The sequence below is a fragment of the Apteryx mantelli genome, chromosome 9 (assembly GCF_036417845.1).
Source record: "Apteryx mantelli isolate bAptMan1 chromosome 9, bAptMan1.hap1, whole genome shotgun sequence".
Lineage (NCBI taxonomy): Eukaryota > Metazoa > Chordata > Aves > Apterygiformes > Apterygidae > Apteryx > Apteryx mantelli.
Genome location: NC_089986.1, coordinates 28,210,044 through 28,232,634, shown reverse-complemented (window position 1 = coordinate 28,232,634; position 22,591 = coordinate 28,210,044). Strand labels below are relative to the sequence as shown.

The following is a 22,591-nucleotide window of genomic DNA, read 5'->3' as shown; positions in this document are numbered from 1 at the left end:
CACTCCTTCATTTTCTCCAGTCTTAGTAACTGGGAGAAAAGATGCTCATGTTCCTGGGGTGCAGGTGTTCCCTAAGCTCCATTTTGGGGAGAAGCCTCATGTGCAGGAAAGGACCTGGAGCCTGGCTGTTCTTGGCCCCAGCGCACTACCAGTGCTGCTGCTGTGGATGCGCAGAACCTGCGACAGTGGCCATGCTGGGCAATGTCAAGCATCAGTGTGTGCTCTGGACTTAGCTAACAGCAGTAGCCTCTCTGCGGCCTCCCAGAGTCAAGAGGAAGGAGAGAGGAGTGCGAGGAGAAAGGAGACAGTGTTGATCTAAGGCAAGGTGAAGGAAGCAGCAATCCAGGGAGAGAGGGGAAGCTGATCCTGCAGGAGTCAGTTGGTGACTAAGACTAAGCAGTGCAGCTTCCTCTACAATCGTAGTGACCCATTGCTTTAAACAGACAAATCTAGCAAAGGGTATTTCCCTTGTGTGGCTGTAGCTTTTGCCTAGCAGTATCTGGACAAAGCAACTATGGCGCCAACCCTATGTCCAGATTAAGCCCCAACATTTTCTCAAAGTTTGGAAATACTCTCTGGATCAATACTTGGACAAGTAAGTGGCCCAGCTGGTTCCAACAGTAAATATTGATATCAGATATCAGTGTATGTGCATAGAGAGGAGGATTGTGCAGTGATTTCTGCAAGGGATACATTTTCAAGAATATGAAGTTGTTATCCTGTCATTAATGCATTTTTATCTTGGATCTTGCTTCAGTTTTTCCATATGTGAAATAAGACTGATTTTACAGGTAAGCAGGTCTGAGGTATGACTGAAAGGTATTGTGGAAGTAAGTGTTACTGTTTTGCTTATTGTTGTAGTTGGGAAACATCTAATCTTTGTCAGAGACACTAGATGCATTGTAGGGACAGGAGGAAATAAATAATCTGTTTGCTCCTCAGATTGCCCCATCTGAGCCCAGCAGTGAACAGTTCCTTCCATGACTGTGATAACAGGTTCTGCCGCTCCCCGGCCTTCCCTAGGGGTAAAGGGTATAGGATTACTTTGACACTCAAGAGGCAGCTATGCAGTTAGCACTGTCTCTGGCTCATCACTGCATCACGGGTGCTCAGGTAAACTTCAGGAAAAATGTCTGTCCTCTCCTAATTTGTCTGCTCTGCCTATCATGGCTCATAGAGGGGTTTGACTGTGGTTTACCATGAGCTATAAAAGTACTTTGCAAATCAGAAGGTTGGCTAGTTTTGCTGCTGTTTGGTCTGCCACATCACTGCCATCAGTGCTTTGGATTCCTTGCAGTCTTGCAATTTTCTCTTGGTTTCCTTTGTGAGGACTCTGTTTTCCCCCTTATCTTCCCAGCTCAGTTCCTCTCTAAAAATCTGAGTTCTTTGATGCAGGTCTTTTTCCTGTTTCACATCAGTGGGATTCACTATTGAGTTTTCATCCTAAATCTGAAACATCAAATATTTGTTGTTTGTAACAGACATAGTTATTCTCATATTTCAGATGTTCTGTTTTTCTTTCTGTGTTTTCTTCATTGGAGATTGGTAGTTTTTGGTTTAGGAAGGATTGGTTTCTTTCAGAGAAAACTCCTCCACTGCATCTATACTGCTTAAGGTATAAACTCTGCAGGACAGAGGTGTTAGACTTGGTTCAAGAGGTGGAACAAACTCACACTTAGTATTGTCGCCCTCTTACATCTGTTGTCCAGGTCACCTATCCTTTACACTAAAATAATCTGCATTAGGCAGACACTCTAAGATATGCTTTTGATTGTTGAAATCTCATCCCTATGACTAATTCCTTTTCAGTCCCCAGGAGTTTCCTTGGTCAGTTCTTGATTCTGCTTCTCAGCCCTGTGAGAACTGCATGAACAACACCCCTTAGGTGCTAACGAAGGAGGTAGGGAACAAAAACACTAGAAAAAAAAACAAACTTTAAAACAATGTGGATCCAAAGCCAAAAGATAATTAGGGGTAACCAGACTGAGGAGAAGCTGGGGAAGGGGCAGTGAGGAGAAGGAGGAGACTGTGCTGTGAGAGAAGAAAACTGAAAAAGAGTAAAAGAAGGTAGCAAGAGTGGTAAGAGCAGCTGTCCAGAGTGTCAAGAAACTTATCATGAGAGCACTCTGGAGTCAGGAAAAGAACTTGACGACTACAACAGCTAGCATAACTGATCTTGCTTCTCGTTTGGGAGGGAGACATTTCTGAGAGAAAAACAGAACTTAGTTTGATTTAAGGTGAGAGGAGAGGGAGCACCATTCTTTAATCACGGCAAATGAGCGGAGAAATAGAAGATGTGTTTTAATGTGCTCGAAATCATAAGATGATATGTCTGGAGAATATAACATGGAATGCTTGTGTGAATAGGCTGGGGTTAGAAGAGGTAGGAATGAAGTTTAGGATTACAGTAGAGGCAGGCTTTCAGTATACAGCAGTGGCACAGAGCCAACAAATGTCATGTTGCATATATAGAGGAATAAGGTTCAAAAATATAGATGCCAGTAAGCCTTTTACATAGGAAGAAATCTGAATTGTTTGCTGTCAGCAGGTAGGAGAGAAAAGTGAGTGTATTAAGACATAGACCTCTTCCTCTCAAAAGAAGAGTATGTAATATGGGTTCCACTGTTGTTTACTTAGTCAATCTTGCATAGATTTCTTCAGTGAATGTATCCTGTTTGCACTGGGGATAGTCAGGACAATTTTTAGGACTGCTGCTCAAAGTTAAGGGATGCATGACCATAGGATGGGCTGGGAAAATGTGACTGGGGCATCTCTGAGCTTACGATGTTGTGCAGCTGCATCCCATGAGAGGTGTAAGGAAAAGCTTTATATTTAGCTGTTGTTTCTTTTAGGTCAGGCACTGTGGCTGCAAACTTATTTAGCATTAACAGGAAGCCTCTAGAAACAAATCATATAGCAGCTGAGTGATAGGATTCTTCTCTCTCAGGAGAACTTGAGTTGTAATATTTGCTACTTCTTTTTCTGCCATCTCTGTCCTTCTAAAACATCTGTCTACAAGGTTAATCTTCTTTGGAAGTCTGGGCTGTAAGTGATTGGTTCTTTCCATGTACAGTCTCTTAGTATCTGTTTTACAGGTCTCTCACCAGTGGATTTTCCTAGGGCTGCTGTCTTTCACAGGGCCTTTGAGGGGATCTGCTGTGCTATAAACCAGATGATAACCACCTTAGTCATCCCAGTCTTTGTGGTGGCACCAGAGCAGTCTTTCTAGTGAATTTTGTAAGGAATAGTCCCTTGTAGCCAGTACCTATTGTGTACTCTTCTTTGTGCAGCATTGGCTAAAATGGTTATGATGTTCTCCAGACATTAAAGGATGGTTGCCATTTTTCAAATTTGAGAATCAGTGTAGTGAATTATTTTGCATTGCCAGACTCACCTAGTAGTTTATCCAGACCTTGGGCACCACTTTTTCATCTTAAGTGAGAACAGAATGGAACTCTGTTTTGGTTAGCAGCATTCTAAAACTTCTCCACTTATCGTGGAGACCTTCAATAACTGCCAGATCCAGCATGGCTGGGAGTTCTCGATTCCCTTACCTTTTTGTGAAGACAAGGCAGCTTCTGTCATTTGTGGTCCTAGTTTGGTTGGACATGCTGATGTAAAATTTCTGCCTTGTTTGTATGGATTTCATTTCTTTTGAGAATATAGGGTGAAGGTTGGATGGTTTAAGAGCCAAATGGATTACATAGCTTCCTCATGTGCTGTGGTATTGGATTGGTCCTCTGGTTGAGAAAGAATCCTTGGCATATCTCTCTGTTGCAAAGTTAAATCACCACTGCCTAAACTTTTCTTGTTTAGTAGTTTACAGCTATTCTTGGAGCAGCTAGCTCAAGCACTTCTCTAGGTATTGAAGCAAATACTTGGCCCATGATCTTGGCCAGTCTCCTCTGTATCAAATGTTCTCTGATGGCCTGGCATGAGTCAAGTGCAGCACTGGAAGCTGGGTCCATGCTTGCCCTGTGTGACAGTTCTGTAGATGAATGGTTTTCTTGGCCTGGATTTCATTGCAGAGATGTTGCTAGCTAGGGGTCTCTTCGCCATGGGTAGTTGGTCATAATATGAATTCAGGGTCATCTTTCCATGTATTAAGACTGTGGGAAAAGCAGAATGGTTGTATGTATCCCAAAAGCACACTGGCCAGTTCTGTGCCTGGTTTGGGAATCTGTAGAAAACTTACGATTTCCTGAGCTTCCCTCATAGACTTTTGAGCCATATTAGTTATCTGTTTTCTGGTCTGTCTTCACTTCAGCAATCTGGATCAGGATGCTTGGTCTGGGGAGGAGATCTCCAGATTCCCTGGTGTCTCCACAAAGTGCTGACGAACTTGCTCCATGTTTATCACATAAACCAGGGTATGGAGAAAGTTCCCCTTGTTCTTGCCGATCCTTTACCACTGAGGTGGACCAGCTCACTTGCATAGGTCTTCATACTGTGGGTGCACTGTGAAGAGATGGTCTCCTGAGGGAGCCTAGAGTGTTTAGTACATAATGCCAGATGAAAGTTCAGCTACATGTTGTCCTAGTACCCCAGACACATTTTTCTTAAAAGATGATGGTGAACTTTTGCCTGGATTTTTGCCATCACTATTTGCATATACTTACGCTCCTTGTGAAATGCAAATCATCAGCTTTGCATGGGTGAGGTCAAAGCCTGACCTTAACTCTGAGCAGATCTTTCCCAGCCATACCCTCCAAAAACCCACGGTTTTTAAAAAGCAGAAGCTCTGTGCTCGCACTGGGCACATTGGGTCTTTCCAGTCAGACTTCAGCTCTGTCCTTGAAGAGTAGTTCTTGGACAGCGTAATTTCTCAGTAACTTGAAGTTTTGTGGATGTGCCTGCCTGACATATTAGCTTGCAGCTGCTCCAGGAGCATTAGAACAAATCCCCCAGGAGGATAACTTCCATTCTTTGCATCAGGAGTGGTTTTGCCACTCCAGCTGCCACAGAGATCCCACTAGGCCTAGATCATGACAGCAGGCCTGGCTTTTGGGGAATGCTTTTCCCAGAACGACTGCTTTATCTGTGTTGTAGACCTGAAGAAGCCAGCATGCCCACTCTCCCTAATGGAGCCTGTGCTGCGCTGGTTCAGGAGGGCACCAGTTGCTCTGTTGGTCTGTTGCTTAGGCAGGCGCTTGGCCACCACAGCTGTTCCCTCAAGAGTCCTCGAAATGACTTGGGGTCAGCTCCTTAGGGCCACTTTTGTAAATCTTTGTCTGGCAAACAACTTCTCACTCCTCAGGCTGGTATGCTGGCTGAACATCTGCTCTTTCCTAAAACCTGCCAGCTGAATTAAGCCTGCTGCCTTCAATTTAATAGGCACAGCTGATGGAGTCCTTACTAGTTCATTGACCCTATCCTGACCTGTGCAGGATTTGTATCCAGCTAAAGGGGAAAAAAATCTGTGTTTTCTTTAATAATAACAAAGTACCTGCCATAAACAGGAAAGGGCCTACGAAGGACATCAGCTCTTTCCAGGTGCAAATTCTGTGTTTCCATATAATTTTCGCATGGTGTTTTTGGAAATGTGTTCCAGTTATTTCTGACGAACAGCAGTGTGGACTTTCACCCCCATTCATGTAACTTTGTACATGGATTTCAACATTCACTTCCCGTCCCGTCTTATTCAGAGCTTTGCGATTCTGTAGAAGAAAGATCCTCTCTGTGGAGCTGTGAGTAGTTTGACTTCTTTCCAATACTTTTGTGAAAGTGAAGCTCCGTCACAGCGTGTTATTACGCTGCCAGTAGCCATGCTGTTGACCCCTCCTCCATAGTTAAAGTCTCTTCAGTGGAAGAGGTGGAGCTTGAACTCCTGTGCTCCTGTAAACCCTTTGCTATTGGGAAGTACCTCTCGGCTGTGCCGCAGACAGGAAACAGCATATTATTACAGTCAGCGCCTGCCTCTCGACTTCGCTGCCGGCAGAAGGAAATCTGTCCCAGCTCCTCCTCAAGCAGACAGCTAATCAGCTTGTGGCAAGTGGAACGTAGCTCCAAAAGACTGACCACAGAGGGGACTAATCCTATTAATTGCATGTCAGTCTGTTTAGTTTTTTTTGGAGGGAGTAGGCTGCTCTGGACACTAGTTTAGAGGAAGATTGAATGCGAATGGTAAGAGCAGAAATCTTAGTTTTCTAGACTGGGCGTTGAGAAAAACAGCACCTGTTCCAGCATAACAGATCCTCAGGATACAGATTTTTTGGAGTAAGTGTGCTACAGGCTCTCCTTATTCAGGCTATCTCTGCTGCTCTCCGTGGGTTTATGTAGATAAGTTCTCCGGAACTGGCATAAAGGGAAATATGCCTGTAGTGCTGTCAGAAGTGCTGCGCCCATCAGTTAAGAAATATTATTTACTAACTGATGATTCACCGTAACCAATATCACAGGAAAGAGGAAGGTTCAGATTAGGGTAATATCCCTCTCCTTCAGAGTACTTGCATGACTTGAGGCAACGATGGCTGTGGTAGATTGAGGAACATGGAATTGCAGGTGCTCCTGGATAAGAGCATGTTGTCATCTCCGAGAGGCAGCGTAGATGTCATTCTCCAGCCGCGTGGAAGCCTGAGGTGTGACTACCAATTCTTTATTAGCACCGTGTGATTTAGTACTGACTTCATTCAGGAGCAAAGAAGCCAACCTCTGTCTTGTGAAGTCGTGTGCACCTGGGTGATCATCTTCAGATGGTATGCTGCTTCTGTATTGTCCCAGGGCTTGCAAGCGCTGGGGAGAAATAGCATGAATTTTAATTGGGGGGTAATTAACCTGTCCTGAAAACATGAGGCAAAGTGCTTGAATTTTAACAAAAGGTAAAAGTGCTGAGGGTGGTTCCTGATGGGGAGAGCATGTCGTTGATGTGCGCAAATTCATTTCACAATGAAATGGAAGTGCCTTTGCCTTTTCTGTGGTTTTGTGTCAAGTTAGATCATTAGCGTTAGCTCTTTTGATGTGAAAACGCGTCCTTTTTAGCAGTGGAGGCAGTGAGGTCTTCTCTGAAGAGTCTGGCATTGACTGAGTGAATAGACAGAACTGTTCAAGCTGCATCTCAGACAGAAAGTCTGCTGCGTGTGTTTAGTTCAGTAGCTGTGGACTGTAAGGCACTGTTGAAGCAAGAAGAACCAGGATCGGGGGTTACTTGTGCTGTTTTAAAATATAAGCTTCAGGAAAGAACATGTGACTTATTTTTATCAGGAGAAAGAATATAAGAACTTTTGTTCCAAGCTGTTTGCAGAAAGTCAGGCTTGGACTTCGAGCTTGGGCTGATAAGGGATCAGGGAAATCCGCATGGCTTGACACTTGCACAGATTCCCCAAACCGCCCCATGTGGCCTCAGCCCCTCTAAAAAGATGTGCCTGGAAAGTATCCTTCAGGGAGTAATGGGCTTCCTAGGGAGGAAGGGAATCCTCTTCCGCGTGGGGGTGATAGGACCAGAGGGTAGAAGTTGGCTCAGAGAATCGGGCAAAAGAACTTCCTATTTTCAGGATATACCTAGTTGTACGTGTAGGGGAATCACCAAGCTTCCCGGGAAGAGATGGTTCCTCACCCCGTTCCTTTCTCCACACACAGACTCTCATTGCCTTGTTAAGGTTTTATCTGCCTGTGAGAAGAGAAGGATCAGAAAAGATGGTCTCATGAAAGGAATGATTCTTCCCTACCCCCTGGTCCCCACAAAGTGTCTTCTCTAAAATCACAGTGCCTGTTGGAAAATCAGGCTCTGCTGGGGGTTGTTGTCTCTTCCACACCCCTGCGTGTACACGTTCAGAAATTGTGCGCTCTCGGCTAGTGTACGTGCTCAGTCTGTTTATATTGGCAGCTGTCAGAATTTCTTTTATTAGCAACTGAAAAGATGACTTGAGTCTAGGATTGCCATGTCCAGAATCTCGCTGCCCCCCCTTCATTAAGTGCAGTTCGGTCCCCATTTCCTGTCAGAACCACTGCAGTTTCAAAATACTTTGCTATTTTAGTAGTTTGTAATCCAGGCGTCAGTACAGTTTTTTTCTGCTTGAGAAAAGGCCCTTTGGTAAACAGACCGTTCTGAGTCACTGTTAGTCAGTGAAAATAGTCATTTAAAATGCTTTCATGTCTAGGACTTTAGGACTCTTAATCCAGTCTCCTACAGGATCCAGTCATCAGTCTGCTCACACAAGAGAAGGCAAAGTCTGAGAGAGGGCAAACATGGAAGAAGAGTTAAAGTAGAAGAGTCTGGATGAAGTTGCTCTGGGTGGAGAGATCTGGGGATTGTTACTGTACATTACAGAAAGACCCCAAAAATGCTAGGAGTTTTTCAAAAAGATGAAGCTACTTTAAGAAAAAGGTCAGACTGAAATAAGTGAATTCTCCTATGGAGACAGGGATAGGTAGGGAGGTGGAAAGTGAAGGTGACTGTTTGTGAAGAGCTTTTGTTTCCCTAGAGGGCAGTTTGCTGCTTTGAAATTAGTGTCTGTTATTGCCCTTGGGCCTGAACACTAGTGGCTTTTGTCTGCTTGTGTTTGTTCTTTGTAACCTTCGCACACTGTTCAGTGTTTAATCTACCGTCCTGAACAAGTCTGCACATTCCAGCATCTTTCTTCCGCTTCCAGGTGAGGACACAAAGGCAGAACAGTTCTGTGGCAAACAAGGTTATTTGAGAACATGTTGGGTTTAATTTTACACGGGAGTTGCTGTAAAGAAAGAGACTTCTTTTTATGTGCATTCTTACTCTGGTCTCTTTGGCAGGTGGAGAGAGACTTGCTAGTAATGTTCACAGAAAGGAGATCTCTCCAGTTGCCTTCCCCGCGATGCCTGGGATGGTTTCAGTGTTGCTGTACGTGAAACAGGACTGGTCTTTGCCTGCTGACCCAGTGCGAAAAGCTACGGGGTTCATCGGGCTGCTGACAACTACTGCTTTCCTTTAGTTCTAGCTAGCAGCCTCTTTTCAACACAGCTGAAGTCAGGGGGCTGTGAGTAGCTGTTGCTAACAATAAGCTGTCAGTAACAGGTCATTTTCCTACCGCAGACAAGACCTTTTATTGCTCAATTCAGTAATTTATTAGCTTTTAGCCTTGCTGTGTGTGAGACCACTGAGAAGGCAGCTCTCTCACTGGGGAACGTTGACCTGCCCCTCTGTTCTTCGTGGTTTTGCTTCTGTTTCGATGAGTAGGAAGGTTTTTCTGAAATATCCTTTACCTTCCCAGTTGTGCAGTGCTTTCTGAATAGCAAAGTTCTGTTTGGGAACTCTCTTCCGGGCAGGACTGCATCCTTTGGAAAACAGGTGGAGAAAGGATGCGTGTGTGCATCCGCTGCATGGAGTGGAAGCAGAGTGGTTAACAGTGCTATATTAAGATGCTTTGGCACTTGGAATGGCAGCCCTACCTGTTCCCATTTGGTGCTCCCCTTGCCATACATCTCAAGTGATTAATATGCCTGAATTACCAGAATTGCCTGATTTCATACCTGCTAACCGTAACAAAGACCGTCTTGCATATTCTAGGTTTTGACAGCTATTAACCGGTTGCACAAGTCCTAGAATCTCCCCTTGTCTGTGCTCTTCTTACCGATTGCCGAGAACAAGAATGTGCCTTGTTTAGGAACAGCGTTTCCAGAAGCATGTAGGAATGTGACCCTGGTAGGAGAGATGATCATTTTCCCAGGGAATGCTCCGTCTGGCCAGCTTTCCCACTGCAGCACCAGGGAAGCTGCAGACTGGGAGAAAGCACAGACGGAAGGTCGACATGAGTTGAACTTTATCTGTGGGCACAGTGTAGCAGCAGTAAGTGTCAATGACGGTGCTCAGAGAAGATGCACTTTAGATGTGCAGACACCTAGCAAATGATGTACGTATCACCAGATAAATCAATCTAATAAGGTAAAAATGGTCCTAAAAAAGACAAAACCTCAACGTACCTGTTTTTCTGTGGAATTGAGCTGTCCTGGATTTTACAGATTGAAACTTAAGGTAGAAGAGCCACACAAATGTCAGGGATTAAATACCAGGCATGGTATAGCCCAAGGTTTGGGCATCTAGAGCTTTTGCGAAAATCTTGTTATTGATATTTAAAAAAAAAAAAAAAAAGCAGGATTTGGCACAACTGTGAGAACATTAACCATTTGTTTGATGGAGATGATAGTTTCCGTAAGTGGAAGATTGTCATTTTAGCAGGGGGAAAAAATACCTTGCGCTATAAAAATATATATGAAACTAGTGCCTTCCTCCACTCCTGTATGAAAACCTTCTTTTTCCTTCCCTTTCAGGGAAACATCCAGGTTTTGACTAAAAACAGTTGGTGCAAATTGGGTGTGTGTTGGTATTTATAAATGTTCTACGACTGCTAGTTCTAGGGAGCTCTAACTGATTGCAGCTGTGAGTTATCACGACTGAATTTACTGGCAAAACTGGGTGAAGGCCGAACTGCAGATCGGAAGCGGGATGTTGCACACGGAGGAAAGCAAGCCTCGGTGGCTCGCTGAGTCTAAGCACTGATGCTTCTTATTATTTCCTCTTTCTTCCCAACTAGAGTCCTACTAAAATCACACCAGCTTGCTGTCCTAGGCTTTGCCGTCCTAATGCTCAGCTCCAGATTGTTTCAGAAGCTGACATCAGTGACGCAGGCTTAAAATTTTAAGCGTAAAGGACTGGTTTGAGTCTGAAACTCAGACTTTCATTTTCCTTTCTATTCCCTTTCTCAAAGCCTTATTTTGTTTTCTTTTGATTTGGTAGATTTGCTGAGGGAGCAGCACTTGCTTAGTCCACACGCTCCCGTTTGGGAGCATTTTGTCCTCTGCGAGCTTAGCAATCGTGTTTGAAACACATGGCGGCTTTGTTGATTTGTGGATCTTGCTGATGAACACCGTTGAGGCGTTTCTACCTTTGCTGTTGTTCATTTAACTACCACTGGTGCTGGAACTGGAGCCAAAGTAGATAAATGGCTGGGTCCTCATTATATTCTCACCCAATTTTCCTTCCTGAGTTTTGGGGTTCATGGGAAACCAAGAGCTTGCTCCAATATACACAAGTCAATATAGTAGTTAGCTGCAGTTAGTGGACGTTTTCCCTGCCTCTGCCACATGTGCTCAAGCTGAAGTTTTTGCCTGCACCAGTAACACCTTCTTATCCTGTTAGCTCTTTTATTTTTTCTAGTTGCAGTTCCTTGGTCTTTTGAAGCCCCAAAATTCCTGCTATCCTCGTACCCAAATCGTCAGCTGGTTTAAATATTCCAGGATCTCTTGGAGGGCTTTAGGGCTGACACCATTGAACATTACACTGTCTTTGAGCAGGATGTGAGTAAAAGGAAGCCGTCCGAATGAGCAGGTGTTCTCATACACCGCTCTTGGCTACTTTGAGAAATGTGTCACATCAGAAGAACTATATTTAGCAGTTTTGTGCCCCCGCCACCCCCAGCCTTTCTTCAGCCAGCTCTGTGATTGGGCCAGTGCGATCTTAACTTGTTTTGCTGTCTCTTGTGGTCACTGAGCTCACCAGATCCCCTCTGATAACAAACAGTCTCGCTGCGTGTTCGGCCAAACTGTCGCTTTTTTGCTGAGAAGTTTCTGGGCAGCCTGAAAATTCAGAAGGAGGAAATGAGCAGAGACGATAGCTTCGTCTTTGATGGCAGCAAGAGCAGAGAACGAGGCTTATTCTCCTGCTGTTGGGTGGAGGAAGGTTGCTCAGTAGAGAAAAACACCAAAGGGTGAAGTATAGCAGATTTATTTTTAAAAAGTTGGTCTAATACAAGGAGTCTTTTTTTGGGCTGCCTTTCTAATCCGATTATTCACAGCTGTTTGTTGGGGAAGGACATCCAGGGACATCCAGTCCATTTTTAGAATGTGAAATTAGGAATTTTCCTTGGTTGGCTCTGTTGTTTGCCAGCTGGCCTGATTCTAAATGTCAGTAAATTTGGTGTTAGTTTTGGACAGGGGACTGTGTTGACCCGTTAGTAACAATGTTTGTGTCCGGAAGCGATACCAGTATTCGGAAGAGGGATTAGCAGCCTGGTAAGAGGGCATGTACTGTACAGAGAAGAGCCAAAGGGGATGAAGCTAGATTTCTGAGAAGGGCTGGGGATTATCAGTGTCTGCACAGCTTTTGTAGAAGATTTAGAGTGAGCTGGCTTGAAAACTGAGAGTTTCTTTGATAGGCTTGAGATGGTTCCTCTGCACAGAGGGCATTTAAGTGTCTGCAGAGAAGTGTCCTGGTTGGTAGTTGTTTGTCACCACGATTCCCACAAAATATATTTCCAGGGTTTCATACGCAGTGAGGAGCTCATAAATTAAGCTACGTACAGGTTTGAAATGTCTTTAAACCTTCCTACCATTCCCATCCATCCTAATGGCTCTTCAGGATTGATTGGATAGTTGGCAGCTTTTTTTTTTTTTTTTCCATGACTGTTGAGCTCTTCTGCTGGGCAGCGTTAGGGCTCACTAACGTCAGCCGTGTGCTGAGCTCTCACTGACCTCAGCTGGGAGTGGGGTATCTGGGCATCCAGTTCCTACCGAGGGGCCGGATCTGGAGAACCACGCCCAGAAAGCTCAATAGCACTCGGGATCCACAAAGTATGCAAGTTTTTAATATTCCCTTTTTAGGAAGAACAAGCGCTTTCAATTTATACGATTGTTCATATCTAGATAAACTTCTGAGCTGTTTCAGGGCAGGAACACTCAGAGTTCTGCCAATCCCCAAACAGGCCAAAAATGTATGACATTATAAATAAATCTTAAGGGTTTCTTTTTTTTTTTTTTTTTTTAATACTCCTAGCAAGGCAACCCCCATTTTAGCTCAAAAGCAATCAGGCTTGTTTTTGTGCTCTCCCTTTACATGAGAACAAGAGGTCACTGGATGACATTACTGCTTGGTAAATTTAGAACAAATAAAAGGAAATGCTACTTCACCTAGTGCGTCGTCATCCTGTGGAATACACTGTTCCAGGATGTTAGTCAAAAGCTGAGCCGGAACATAAAAAATAGCTGGATGGTCATCGTTTCAGGCCACGTTTTCCAAAAGGGACAACCGAGCCTCCGTTTTCCAGAGCATCGGCTCATCGCGGCTGCAGCCAAGAGCAAACACCCCGGACTCCTTGCCCGGGAAACGGCAGGTTTTCGGGGGAAGATTGCTGTGGCTTCTTTTGGAGATGTCAAAAATGGCTTTTCTGATGCGAGACGGTAGACTGCCCATCAGTCTGATGTAGACAGCGCAGAGTACGTAAGAGTCTTTCTCCCCTGACTTTCACTGTCATTCAGCAGGTGGGTGTGTGGAGTTGAAACGACCCGCTGAAATACGAGGAGCTAAAAGTGGTAGGATGAGTGTTGTTCTTCCCCCGTGAGTGAGAGCGTGTTTCTGTTGATCTCGGTTCTCCCCTTGCTCAGGAACAGCAGCGCAACTTGCCTGTTGCCCCAGGTAAGAGAGCAGCCCCCGCACGCCCCGCGGGGCAGGGAGGGCTGAGAGCGTCGAACCCACCGCGTGCCCTGCCTTGTACGAGGCGAGAAGGACTGCTGAACTCCTCTGAGAAGGCAGCGTCTCCATTACTGTGTTTCTGGATTCCTAATTATTCCCATCAATGTTTTTTAAAAATATTTAACTGTATCGCCGCTGCAGGTTAATCAGAACCTAGTTCATATGCTTTTTTTAGTTCCCCCCAAGAACTGTTAAACCAGTAACATTAAAATCTTCTCTGCACTTCACGATGACGTCTGGGTTGTCCCAGTTTGTCCTCCCTGGAGCAGGAGTGAGGTCTGAGGTTGCGTTCTTCTGTTTGCTGCCTCTGATGATATTGCTAAATCCCAATACAAATATTGGTTTAGAACTGGCTAATAGGGAATATTCTCATTAAAATTATCTTGTACAAAGTTGCATTGTGTTTGCAGCTCTGTAGTTGTACAATGCACCCTTCATTTTAATTCTGTGACTCCTCTCTGGAGGATTTAACTTTGCAAATATTTTTGATCTCTTTATTTGTCCTCTGTCTTATAATCTTTCACTTTATTTGTTGAACCTGGGATTGTCCAACATTGAATGTAGGGATGTTTAAGATCATGCAGTAGATGACTTGCAAAGGAATTAGTGATTTCTATACTGGACAGTCTCTCCAGCAATTCAGGAAGTGCACGGCCTCAGAAATGAGCTCTTATCAACGGAGTGTCTGCGTTTCTGGATTTTATGCCACTATTTTATATTTCGTGTCTTCTAAGATGACTTAAAAATGATACTTTGCATTTTCCCTTTTTGGTGAAGAGACAGAGAAAGAAAAGAAAGCACATCGCTGACCGGGAGTGTCTTGAAATGGGATCCTGATGATAATCACTTAACTTTACCAATGTTTTAATTTCTTTTATTTTTTTCCACTGCCCCAGAGTGACCTGTTGAATGAACAGACAGTTCCTCCTTGCAGTTTTAAAGTAACAAAAGGTCATTTTGCAGTGTCCAGACTTTCCATAGGGCACTGCCGTTCGGACTGTTGTAGGTGTGCTCTTGTACACGCATCCGTTCCTGGCTTTGCAACAAGAAAAGCAGGGCTTTTCTGCACTGCCTGACCGGCTTGTTTGGACTTGGTTTTACTTCCAGGGAAAAGGCTGCTTCCTCTTAGCAGGGCATCAGAGATGCTGCTGGTTCATCTCTAACTTCACGCTGATTTGAGCAATACTGTTCTGATACTCCATAAAAGATCTCTCTGTAGAGTAGCCTTTCTTACCTAGCTAAATTTCCAATGAAAATACATCTGACCTCCCGTTTTTCCTTCTTCCCAAGCAAAAAGGAAGGCTCTCACGCTTTCCTTCTTTGCGAACAAATTCTATTGGAATTGGAATTAAAGGAAATGTCAGGGGAGAGGGAAGGAGTCCTTCAAAGCTTTATTTTTACAGAATTGCCAGTATTGGTTCCTGTTTGTTTGCAGTTGGTACAGCTCAGATCATTTAGTTCAAGATAGGATGCTGCACAGCGGAACCGTGCTTCTGCTGCGCACGGCCGCTCCTTGCTTTAAAAATGGATTGAGCTCCATACATTACGTACGCAAAGCGGCTGCAGGGCTCCTTGCTCAGTACTGGGGTAAAGCTTGCGTAATTGCAGATGGAAGCTGCAGTCTGTCCTATAAAAAGGAACATGTTTTGAAAACTGAAGAACTTAAAATGAAGCAGAACTTCGCAGGTGTATCGTTTTTGTTGACGTGACGCGCACGTTTCTTAGGGGAGGCTGTGAGACGCTGTAACACCCACAGGAAGTTTGAAGTTCAGCTTCAGAGGTTTATTTTTAATCTGTTTTGTGAATCATAATGAGAGAAGTGAAAAACAGTGTGGCAAGCGGCGCTTAGCGGGGGTCATGCAGTCAGGTGAGGCGTGCGGTTTCTTGGCGTCGATTAACAGAACGTGGGATTACGGTGCTTCGATTACACGCTGGCGAGAGCTGCACAGCCCTCGTGAACCCGACACGGTCCCAGTTTGTTGCAACCTGTTGCTTCAGGTGGTACGGCAGAATTGCTGGAAAAGCAGGTGATAGAGGCGGTTGCTGTGTACAAAATCCAGAGGGGCACAAGAGACTCTGGGCTGCTGGAAGTGCAGCTTTTCTTATATCCAGACCTTGGAAGCACTTCCACATCGGTCGAAGTTAAGTCAGTTGGATGGGAATCGGGACAGAGGTGTGCACAAAGAGATAACGGCAGTAAGACGAGATAAGGAAACTCAGGTGCAGGCAAGAGAGACTGTTGTTTTAAGAAGAATAAATCGCGGTTTATAGTCCAGTCTGGCTCGCAGCTGAAGGGACAGGCAGGTCAAAGCGGGCAGCCCTGTGCGCGGCGGACGGGGTCCTCTCGAGCCCAGGAGCTTTTATTTCCCTCTGCTGCCGCCGTCTGACAAACGTGGAGCGCCTGGTTGGCGGGCTGCGGAGAGACTTGTCCGCCTTGCCGGGCGGAGGGGAGCCTCTGCCCTGTGCCCCCCTGCCGCTCGCTTGCTAAAGCACTCGACTGTGCGGTTAATTCGGGGCAGCTAACACGTGTGTTACCCTAGCTCAGGGCAGAAACACGCCGCAGGTAGGAGCTTTAGTGAAGGGCAAACTAGCCCCAACGCCAGGCTGCTAGTGGAGCATTTGCTGGGATATCTTTTATGTGATAAACTTACAATAAGCATTCAGGAGACAGAAGGGTTAAAATACGGTAATTTCTCTTCTAGATTATTTGGTTTGTTTTTCTTTTTTTCCTTTTCCCTGCTTGTCATGACTCTAAATGGTGGGTTTTTAATCTGCTGGTATGGGCGGTGAGAAGCATGGGAGTCTCCAGGCATAGGTTAGGGGACACAGGCCAGCTTGCAAGGAGAACGGTCCTTTGGGGTTATTCTTCTGACGAATCAGTCACTGATCTGATGAAACGTCTGTTGATTTGTCTACTAGTTTTAGGGTATTTCCCTCTTAAATATTTAGTGCTGTGCAGTCCGATTTACTAAATAACTTATCTAATTTATTATTTGACAGAAATGGGTATATTATACTGTTAACAAAATGTTTTAATGTTGCCAACTTAAAACATCATGAAGTACTTTACGGTTCTGTGCTTGATTTCTGTGTTGTGCTCTTATTTGGGTATTCAGAGACATTTCCTAACTCAGTTCAATGTAGGGAATGAGAGATAAAATCTCTGTGGTTCTGTAAACTTAGCAAAGGAATTAAGTTAGGTTATAATATAAAAGAAATATGGTTGAAAAGTGTAAATGCCCTCTGTTGCAGCTCATTGCCTCTGAAAGTAGCTCCAGTAGGCTAGACAAGTAGTAACGTGTTCTCTCACTATTGCTCGCTGACGTGCCCAGAACACGTGCTCTTAATTTTCTCTTCCCCCTTCAGATTATCACTCCATGTCGGAAGCTCATTCTTTGTGCTGATAACAGAAAAGAGATGGAAGATTGGATTGCAGCACTGAAGACTGTACAGAACCGCGAACACTTTGAGGTAATAAGAAAACTTGCTCTTTTGCACTATGTGCATCATATCCTGAATTACAGCTTGTTTTATGAGATTGAGTCAGCTTCCAGTGAAGTTAATAGAAATCACTTTTATTGACCACAATGAGTGCGGCATTAGGCCGTCTGTGAAAACCATCCCAAATACACTGAAATGGTTCTCCAAAGACTGCTTGTTACTTTGTACGCTGTCCCTGGGGTAACTTTGAAAGCACTTTGCAGAGTGTGGGGAGGGTGTGAAACACAGATCCTCCCCATCCTACCTCATATCTCGCTTGCTTGGTGTTCTGCCAGCTTCGGTGCTTCTCTGTGCTCCGTGTGTCCCCTGCTCTCTGCGGCGGTACTCAGACCAGCACTGTGCCCTGGCTCTGCCACCAGGAGAAGCTGTCTTGCATTCTCCCCACGCTGATGCTTCTCTCCCTCTTGTCCCCTCCCTTATGCTGGCACAAGCGTTCCTGTGCTAGGGAATAAATCAGATTGCAGAACTGATCCTACTGAAAACTAATGTAACCAAAAAAGGGAAAGGGAAGGGTGAGCTCCCCAGCAGGTGAGTTTGTTTCCCTACACAGCTACATACGCTTGTGGTGAGACAAGGATGGGAGACGGCACCAGAACAGGGAAGGTGCGACTCCTTCTTCAAGCAGTCTGTGCTGGCTTAAAGTATTTCTTGAGCTACAGCTGCTGTGCATAAACTGCATATGGCCTGCTCTTCCCTAGTAAAGAACATTCTGTTTTTGCCTTTTCGGGCTGTTTTGTGAGAGTCTTAGTTTTAAGGAAAAAAAGTCTTGTGCTTCTATGTTAGATTTTGCTCTAATATATTTACTTTAGTCTACCCAGTACAGCATGGACCATTTCTCAGGGATGCATAACTGGTACGCCTGCTCGCATGCTCGGCCAACGTACTGCAACGTATGTCGGGAGGCATTATCTGGAGTCACGTCACACGGGCTCTCATGTGAAGGTAAGAGCAATTTATTTATTTTTTGTCTCCTGTTTTGGGAGCATCATCTTTATAGCTCGATGCCATGTTCCAGAGATGATTTAAGAGGAATGTTAATAAAACAGTCTGCAGAAAGGTGTAGTAGAAAAGTGCTGCCTCAGAAACTTTGGAAAGCTACAGGCCGTGTATGAAACGAGATCTTTTTGAGACGTGATCCTGAATCCCTTTGTTGCTGAACCCCTTTTGGCTTCGCAGAGAATTTTCCTGTGGATCCGGTCCTTGGCATTTTGTAAAAAGATAATAGAAAGGATGTTGTTCTCATGCTGGCTTTGGAGTTGGACCTGAAAGTGATGTGGCTGATATTTTTTTTCTTCCCATATACCCAAACAGTGCCATCCCATACTAAAACCATACTTCGAAAATGAACAAGTGTCCATTTCTGAGGTATAAAAGACAAATAGCTGAAGGCATTACTGACCTCAGCCCATTCATCTGTGTAGGTTACCTCCCATTAGCAGAGGCAGCAGCGGTTGCCAGACTCCCCAGTGCCAGTAAGTTCTCAAACTGGCATAAGCCAATATCAGTTTCGTGTTACATTAATGCTATGAGTGGTGGTGACCAAGGATCTGGCACACGTTTGCTTCTGCCGTCCGTGCTCCAAAGGCTGTAGCCTTAGAACATAGGAATATAAGAATGGAATATAAGAATATTCCTTTTCATAAGAATATTCCTATTTATAAAAACATCCCTGTTAAATGTTTGAATGTCAGGAGATTATTCTTATTCAGCTTTAGCATAGCAGACGTGCCTGCCTACTCGCAGCTCATACTTCTAGTGTGAATGAGGTTACACCCACACTGTGTAAAAGGATGCAGGAGCATATGACTATATAAATCCTGTCAAATTTAACAAGGTGATAACTAAGCTGTGTATAAGCAACTGGTAAAAGTGATGAGGCAAGATTTAATAGCTAGCTCAACTCAGTGTGCTTAGAGTTGATGGTTTTGGCAGTGCTGACAAGGGCAGTGAGTGCCCGTGCTTTCTTTTGGAGCCAAATATGGTTGCTTGGGAACACTTCTGCACAGACTGCCACAGTGCATGTTGTGAGACAGGACTAATATATTCTTTTCTTCCTTTCTAGTGTGCAAGTTTAAAGCCCACAAGCGTTGTGCTGTGCGGGCAACCAATAACTGCAAGTGGACAACTCTGGCCTCTATCGGGAAGGATATCATTGAGGATGAAGATGGGGTAGGCATTAGTCATGACTCTTCTAGCCTTATCTTGCTGTGGAAGCGCTGACACGTGCTCTGTACAGCTTTCTGCACTGCACAAACAGCAGATTCTGCCTTTCTGTGTTAGTGAGGTGGGAAAGGCACTTACTGTCAGGGAATGAGACCCTGTAAATAGTCCAGCCAGGGTGCTGAGGTTTCCTTCACAGCAAGAGGTACCTGCAGAGCAATGGACCGGGGGGGTTGAGCTTAAATAGCTTGAGGCGTAGGGAACCCGGTCTGAATTTTTGCAAAAGAAAAATGAGTGAGTGGTTAGAACATTATCGTAGCATAAGGGACGTCCATGTTCTGCTGCAGGCTTCCTGTGTAGCCTTGGGTAAGTCCCCTGGTCCCTTTGTGTTCCAGCTTGATGTAAAATGCCTAAGAGATACTCAGGTGTTTTCTAGAAATTGTCTTTGCTATTTTCAAACAGTGCACATGAAGACTTGCATCTCTGTGTGTCTGAATGCCACAGTACATCCTGTGCTCTCTGACTTGCTCTCTGGAAAGTCCACATTGGTTGTCTCCCTCTGTACCGTTTGCAGATCTCGATGCCACATCAATGGTTGGAAGGAAACCTGCCTGTGAGCGCCAAGTGCACTGTGTGTGATAAAACCTGCGGCAGCGTCCTACGTTTGCAAGACTGGCGCTGCCTCTGGTGCAAAGCCATGGTGAGTTGAGTAAACACAATCGTTTCAGTAAAAGAACAGTCTTTGATCAGCTCTGTGGTGTGTTCTTTTAATGACATTTGCCTAAAATGAAATCTCTTACCATGGTGTCAGTAGTTGCCATCAAGGGCTTTATTGTTCTTTCTCCAGATGATAAACAGCCTGCAAAAGATTAAATATATATATATATATTTAATAAAAAATATATACACATTTTATTATATTTTATATAATATATATATAATAGTATATTATATAAAAATATATATATATTTTGTGCTGAGAAGCATCACTGTGATGCATAAGTAAGACCTGAAATAAGTATCTGGCTTCTCTACAAGCTCATTTTCTTTTGATGGTGAGCTTTCATAGAAGAATCTAATCACACTAGATCTGAATCAATGCCTCAAGTGTGGGAGATGTTGTATTTTAAGGAGACATTATTTGTCATTTCTACAAGTTGGAGAGATACTACAAAAAGATGATAAAGAATATTAAGCTATTTTAATAATGGCCGTTTCCCTTCCCACTGCAATGGTTTTCTCTTGCCTAATCACTTCAGTGATACAGATCTTGCTACGTTTCCAGTTGTCTGTAAGTTTAATAAGGGAAGAATCACAACATGTGAGTTTATAATGTGAGGAAAAAAACCAAAACTTCAAACCCCAGGCAGCCCAGTCTCCTGCAGTCTTCATGTACCAGAAATGAATGAAGTGCCCAGCTCTACTTTGTGTTTACTTTTTGGGGGTTGCTTTATTACCTGTTCCTTCTTTCTCTTACCTCTTATGTCCCTCATGCTCTGGTTTTTGCTTTCTTGTTCTCATGAATTCTCAGCTTTTTGTTTTGTTCCTACTTTTGATCTCTCAGCTTAGGCTATGATTTTGCAAGCAGAGTGCCTGAAGGCTCTTAAAGCCACATAATCTGTTATCTGGTCCTCTCGTCACTGAAAGTACTAGTCTGATAAATTCTTATGGCATAAGAAGCATACATTAATGGGAAGAGCAGAAGCAAATTAGTAAAAGACTCTTGTTAGAACTTTCTTTAAAATAACTGTATTGATTGACACTTGTTCGGGTTCTCCCCCTCTTTGTTTTTTACTCTTCCTTTAGAACCTTTGCTTGGGTGGGTTTCTGAGTTGTACAACAGTGCCCAGAAGGCTTTAACTGAATTTTTCTTTTATTTCTCTTATTTCAGGTACACACAACATGTAAAGAGTTGTTGCCAACCAAGTGCCCTCTTGGGCTGTGTAAAGTATCTGTTATCCCTCCTACTGCTCTCAACAGCATTGATTCGGATGGTGAGTAGCACTTGTAAGCAGCGCTTTCGTTCTCTTCCTCTCAGTCACAGTTCTTTCGGCTGACACTATTAATGCCAGATTCTGCCAGCTGAAAATTCTACTTTTGGTGTTGCTGAAATTCCAAGTCGGAAGATCTTACTGAAGTATGACGATGGGCTGTTTGCTTTGCTTTTGCACTCGGTTTATTAGCCTGTAACATCAGCATTTGCTGAGCTGCAGCTGTTAAAATTTATCTTGAACAACTATATTGCAGAAGCAGTTTGGGAAGATTGGGGAAGCTGAAAATTTTAGCAAACTGCTAGGAGATAAGCGTGACATTTCGCAGCATGAGGTGTGGTTCATGCTGGATTCAGGGCTGTACACATTTGGCATTTACCCTGTGAGTGTCAGAAGCACAGGGAAAGTATTAACTTCATTGCTCTGTGGAGTGGTTTTTCTTTTCTCACCCCATCCCCATGAGCAGCCTCACATCTCTTGGTTTCTTCTCCCCAACCCCGCCTCCCTTTGCCCAACTTAGGTTTCTGGAAAGCTACTTGCCCCCCTTCTTGCACAAGCCCGTTGTTGGTCTTTGTCAACTCAAAAAGTGGAGACAACCAGGGAGTAAAGTTTCTACGAAGATTCAAACAGCTACTGAATCCAGCCCAGGTCTTTGACCTCATGAACGGAGGACCTCACCTTGGGTAAGCAGATGATCTGTGGAAGCGTATGTTCCTTGTAAATACCAGAAAAACACAAGTGATTTGATTATAACCCTGTCTCAGCCTGCCCTCAAATATAACAAGGAACCTATTCCTCAGAGAGGACTGGATGCATGCAAAGTTTGGAGAGGCTTTCCCCTCCCTGTGTTTAGTGTTATTGATTAGCTGAAACCAAACTTGTTGAAAAAGATTATTTCCATTCATCAGTATTAGCAGAACAGCCTGAGGGATTTGGGGGAAATTCCAGAAATGCTCCCCTGGGAGAAGACCAAGCATGGAAAGCTTGAATCCAGAAGAAAACTTGTCAGCAAACAGACTTGTAGCAGCCATCCTGATGCACTGTTAGAGTGTTAACTTGAATTAAATCAAGTGACCAATCAAATATTGTAGGTAGCAAATGAATATTGTGAAAATGAGAAATCAGGAATAACTTACCTAGGAAGTGTGTGAAACGTCCATCTCTGGAAGATTTTATGACAATGTTGGAAAAACATCTCTCTTGAATGCTTTAGGTATAGTTGATTCTGTTTTGGGGACTAGAAGTAGGCTAGATGACATTTCAAGCTTTTTTTCCAAAGTTCATTGGAATATCTGTGGATAAAATAATGACAGCTGTGGAATAAATTTCTTTACAGTATTTCTGCAACTCTGCTCTCTAGTCTGCTCCCTAAACATTTCTCTGTCTGCTCCTTAAAGATTTCTCTGTGGCTGTTTTGCCACATCAGACTAGAGTAACTTTCTCATGAGTGAATGCTTCTTATGATAAGTGCCAGCATAAGTTGAATCATCTTCTTAATTTTATA

At 44.0% G+C, this 22,591-nt stretch overlaps 1 protein-coding gene across 1 annotated transcript in view; it reads left to right on the top strand.

Annotated features, from left to right (window-relative positions):
- Positions 1–22,591, top strand: part of DGKD (diacylglycerol kinase delta) — a 64,694-nt gene that overhangs the window by 18,130 nt on the left and 23,973 nt on the right. Inside the window, exons 4-9 of the mRNA XM_067302009.1 lie at positions 16,802–16,906; positions 17,746–17,878; positions 18,999–19,105; positions 19,671–19,796; positions 20,988–21,090; positions 21,608–21,770. Of these exons, the coding sequence (XP_067158110.1) occupies positions 16,802–16,906; positions 17,746–17,878; positions 18,999–19,105; positions 19,671–19,796; positions 20,988–21,090; positions 21,608–21,770 (737 nt within the window). The remainder of the gene's footprint in view (positions 1–16,801; positions 16,907–17,745; positions 17,879–18,998; positions 19,106–19,670; positions 19,797–20,987; positions 21,091–21,607; positions 21,771–22,591) is intronic.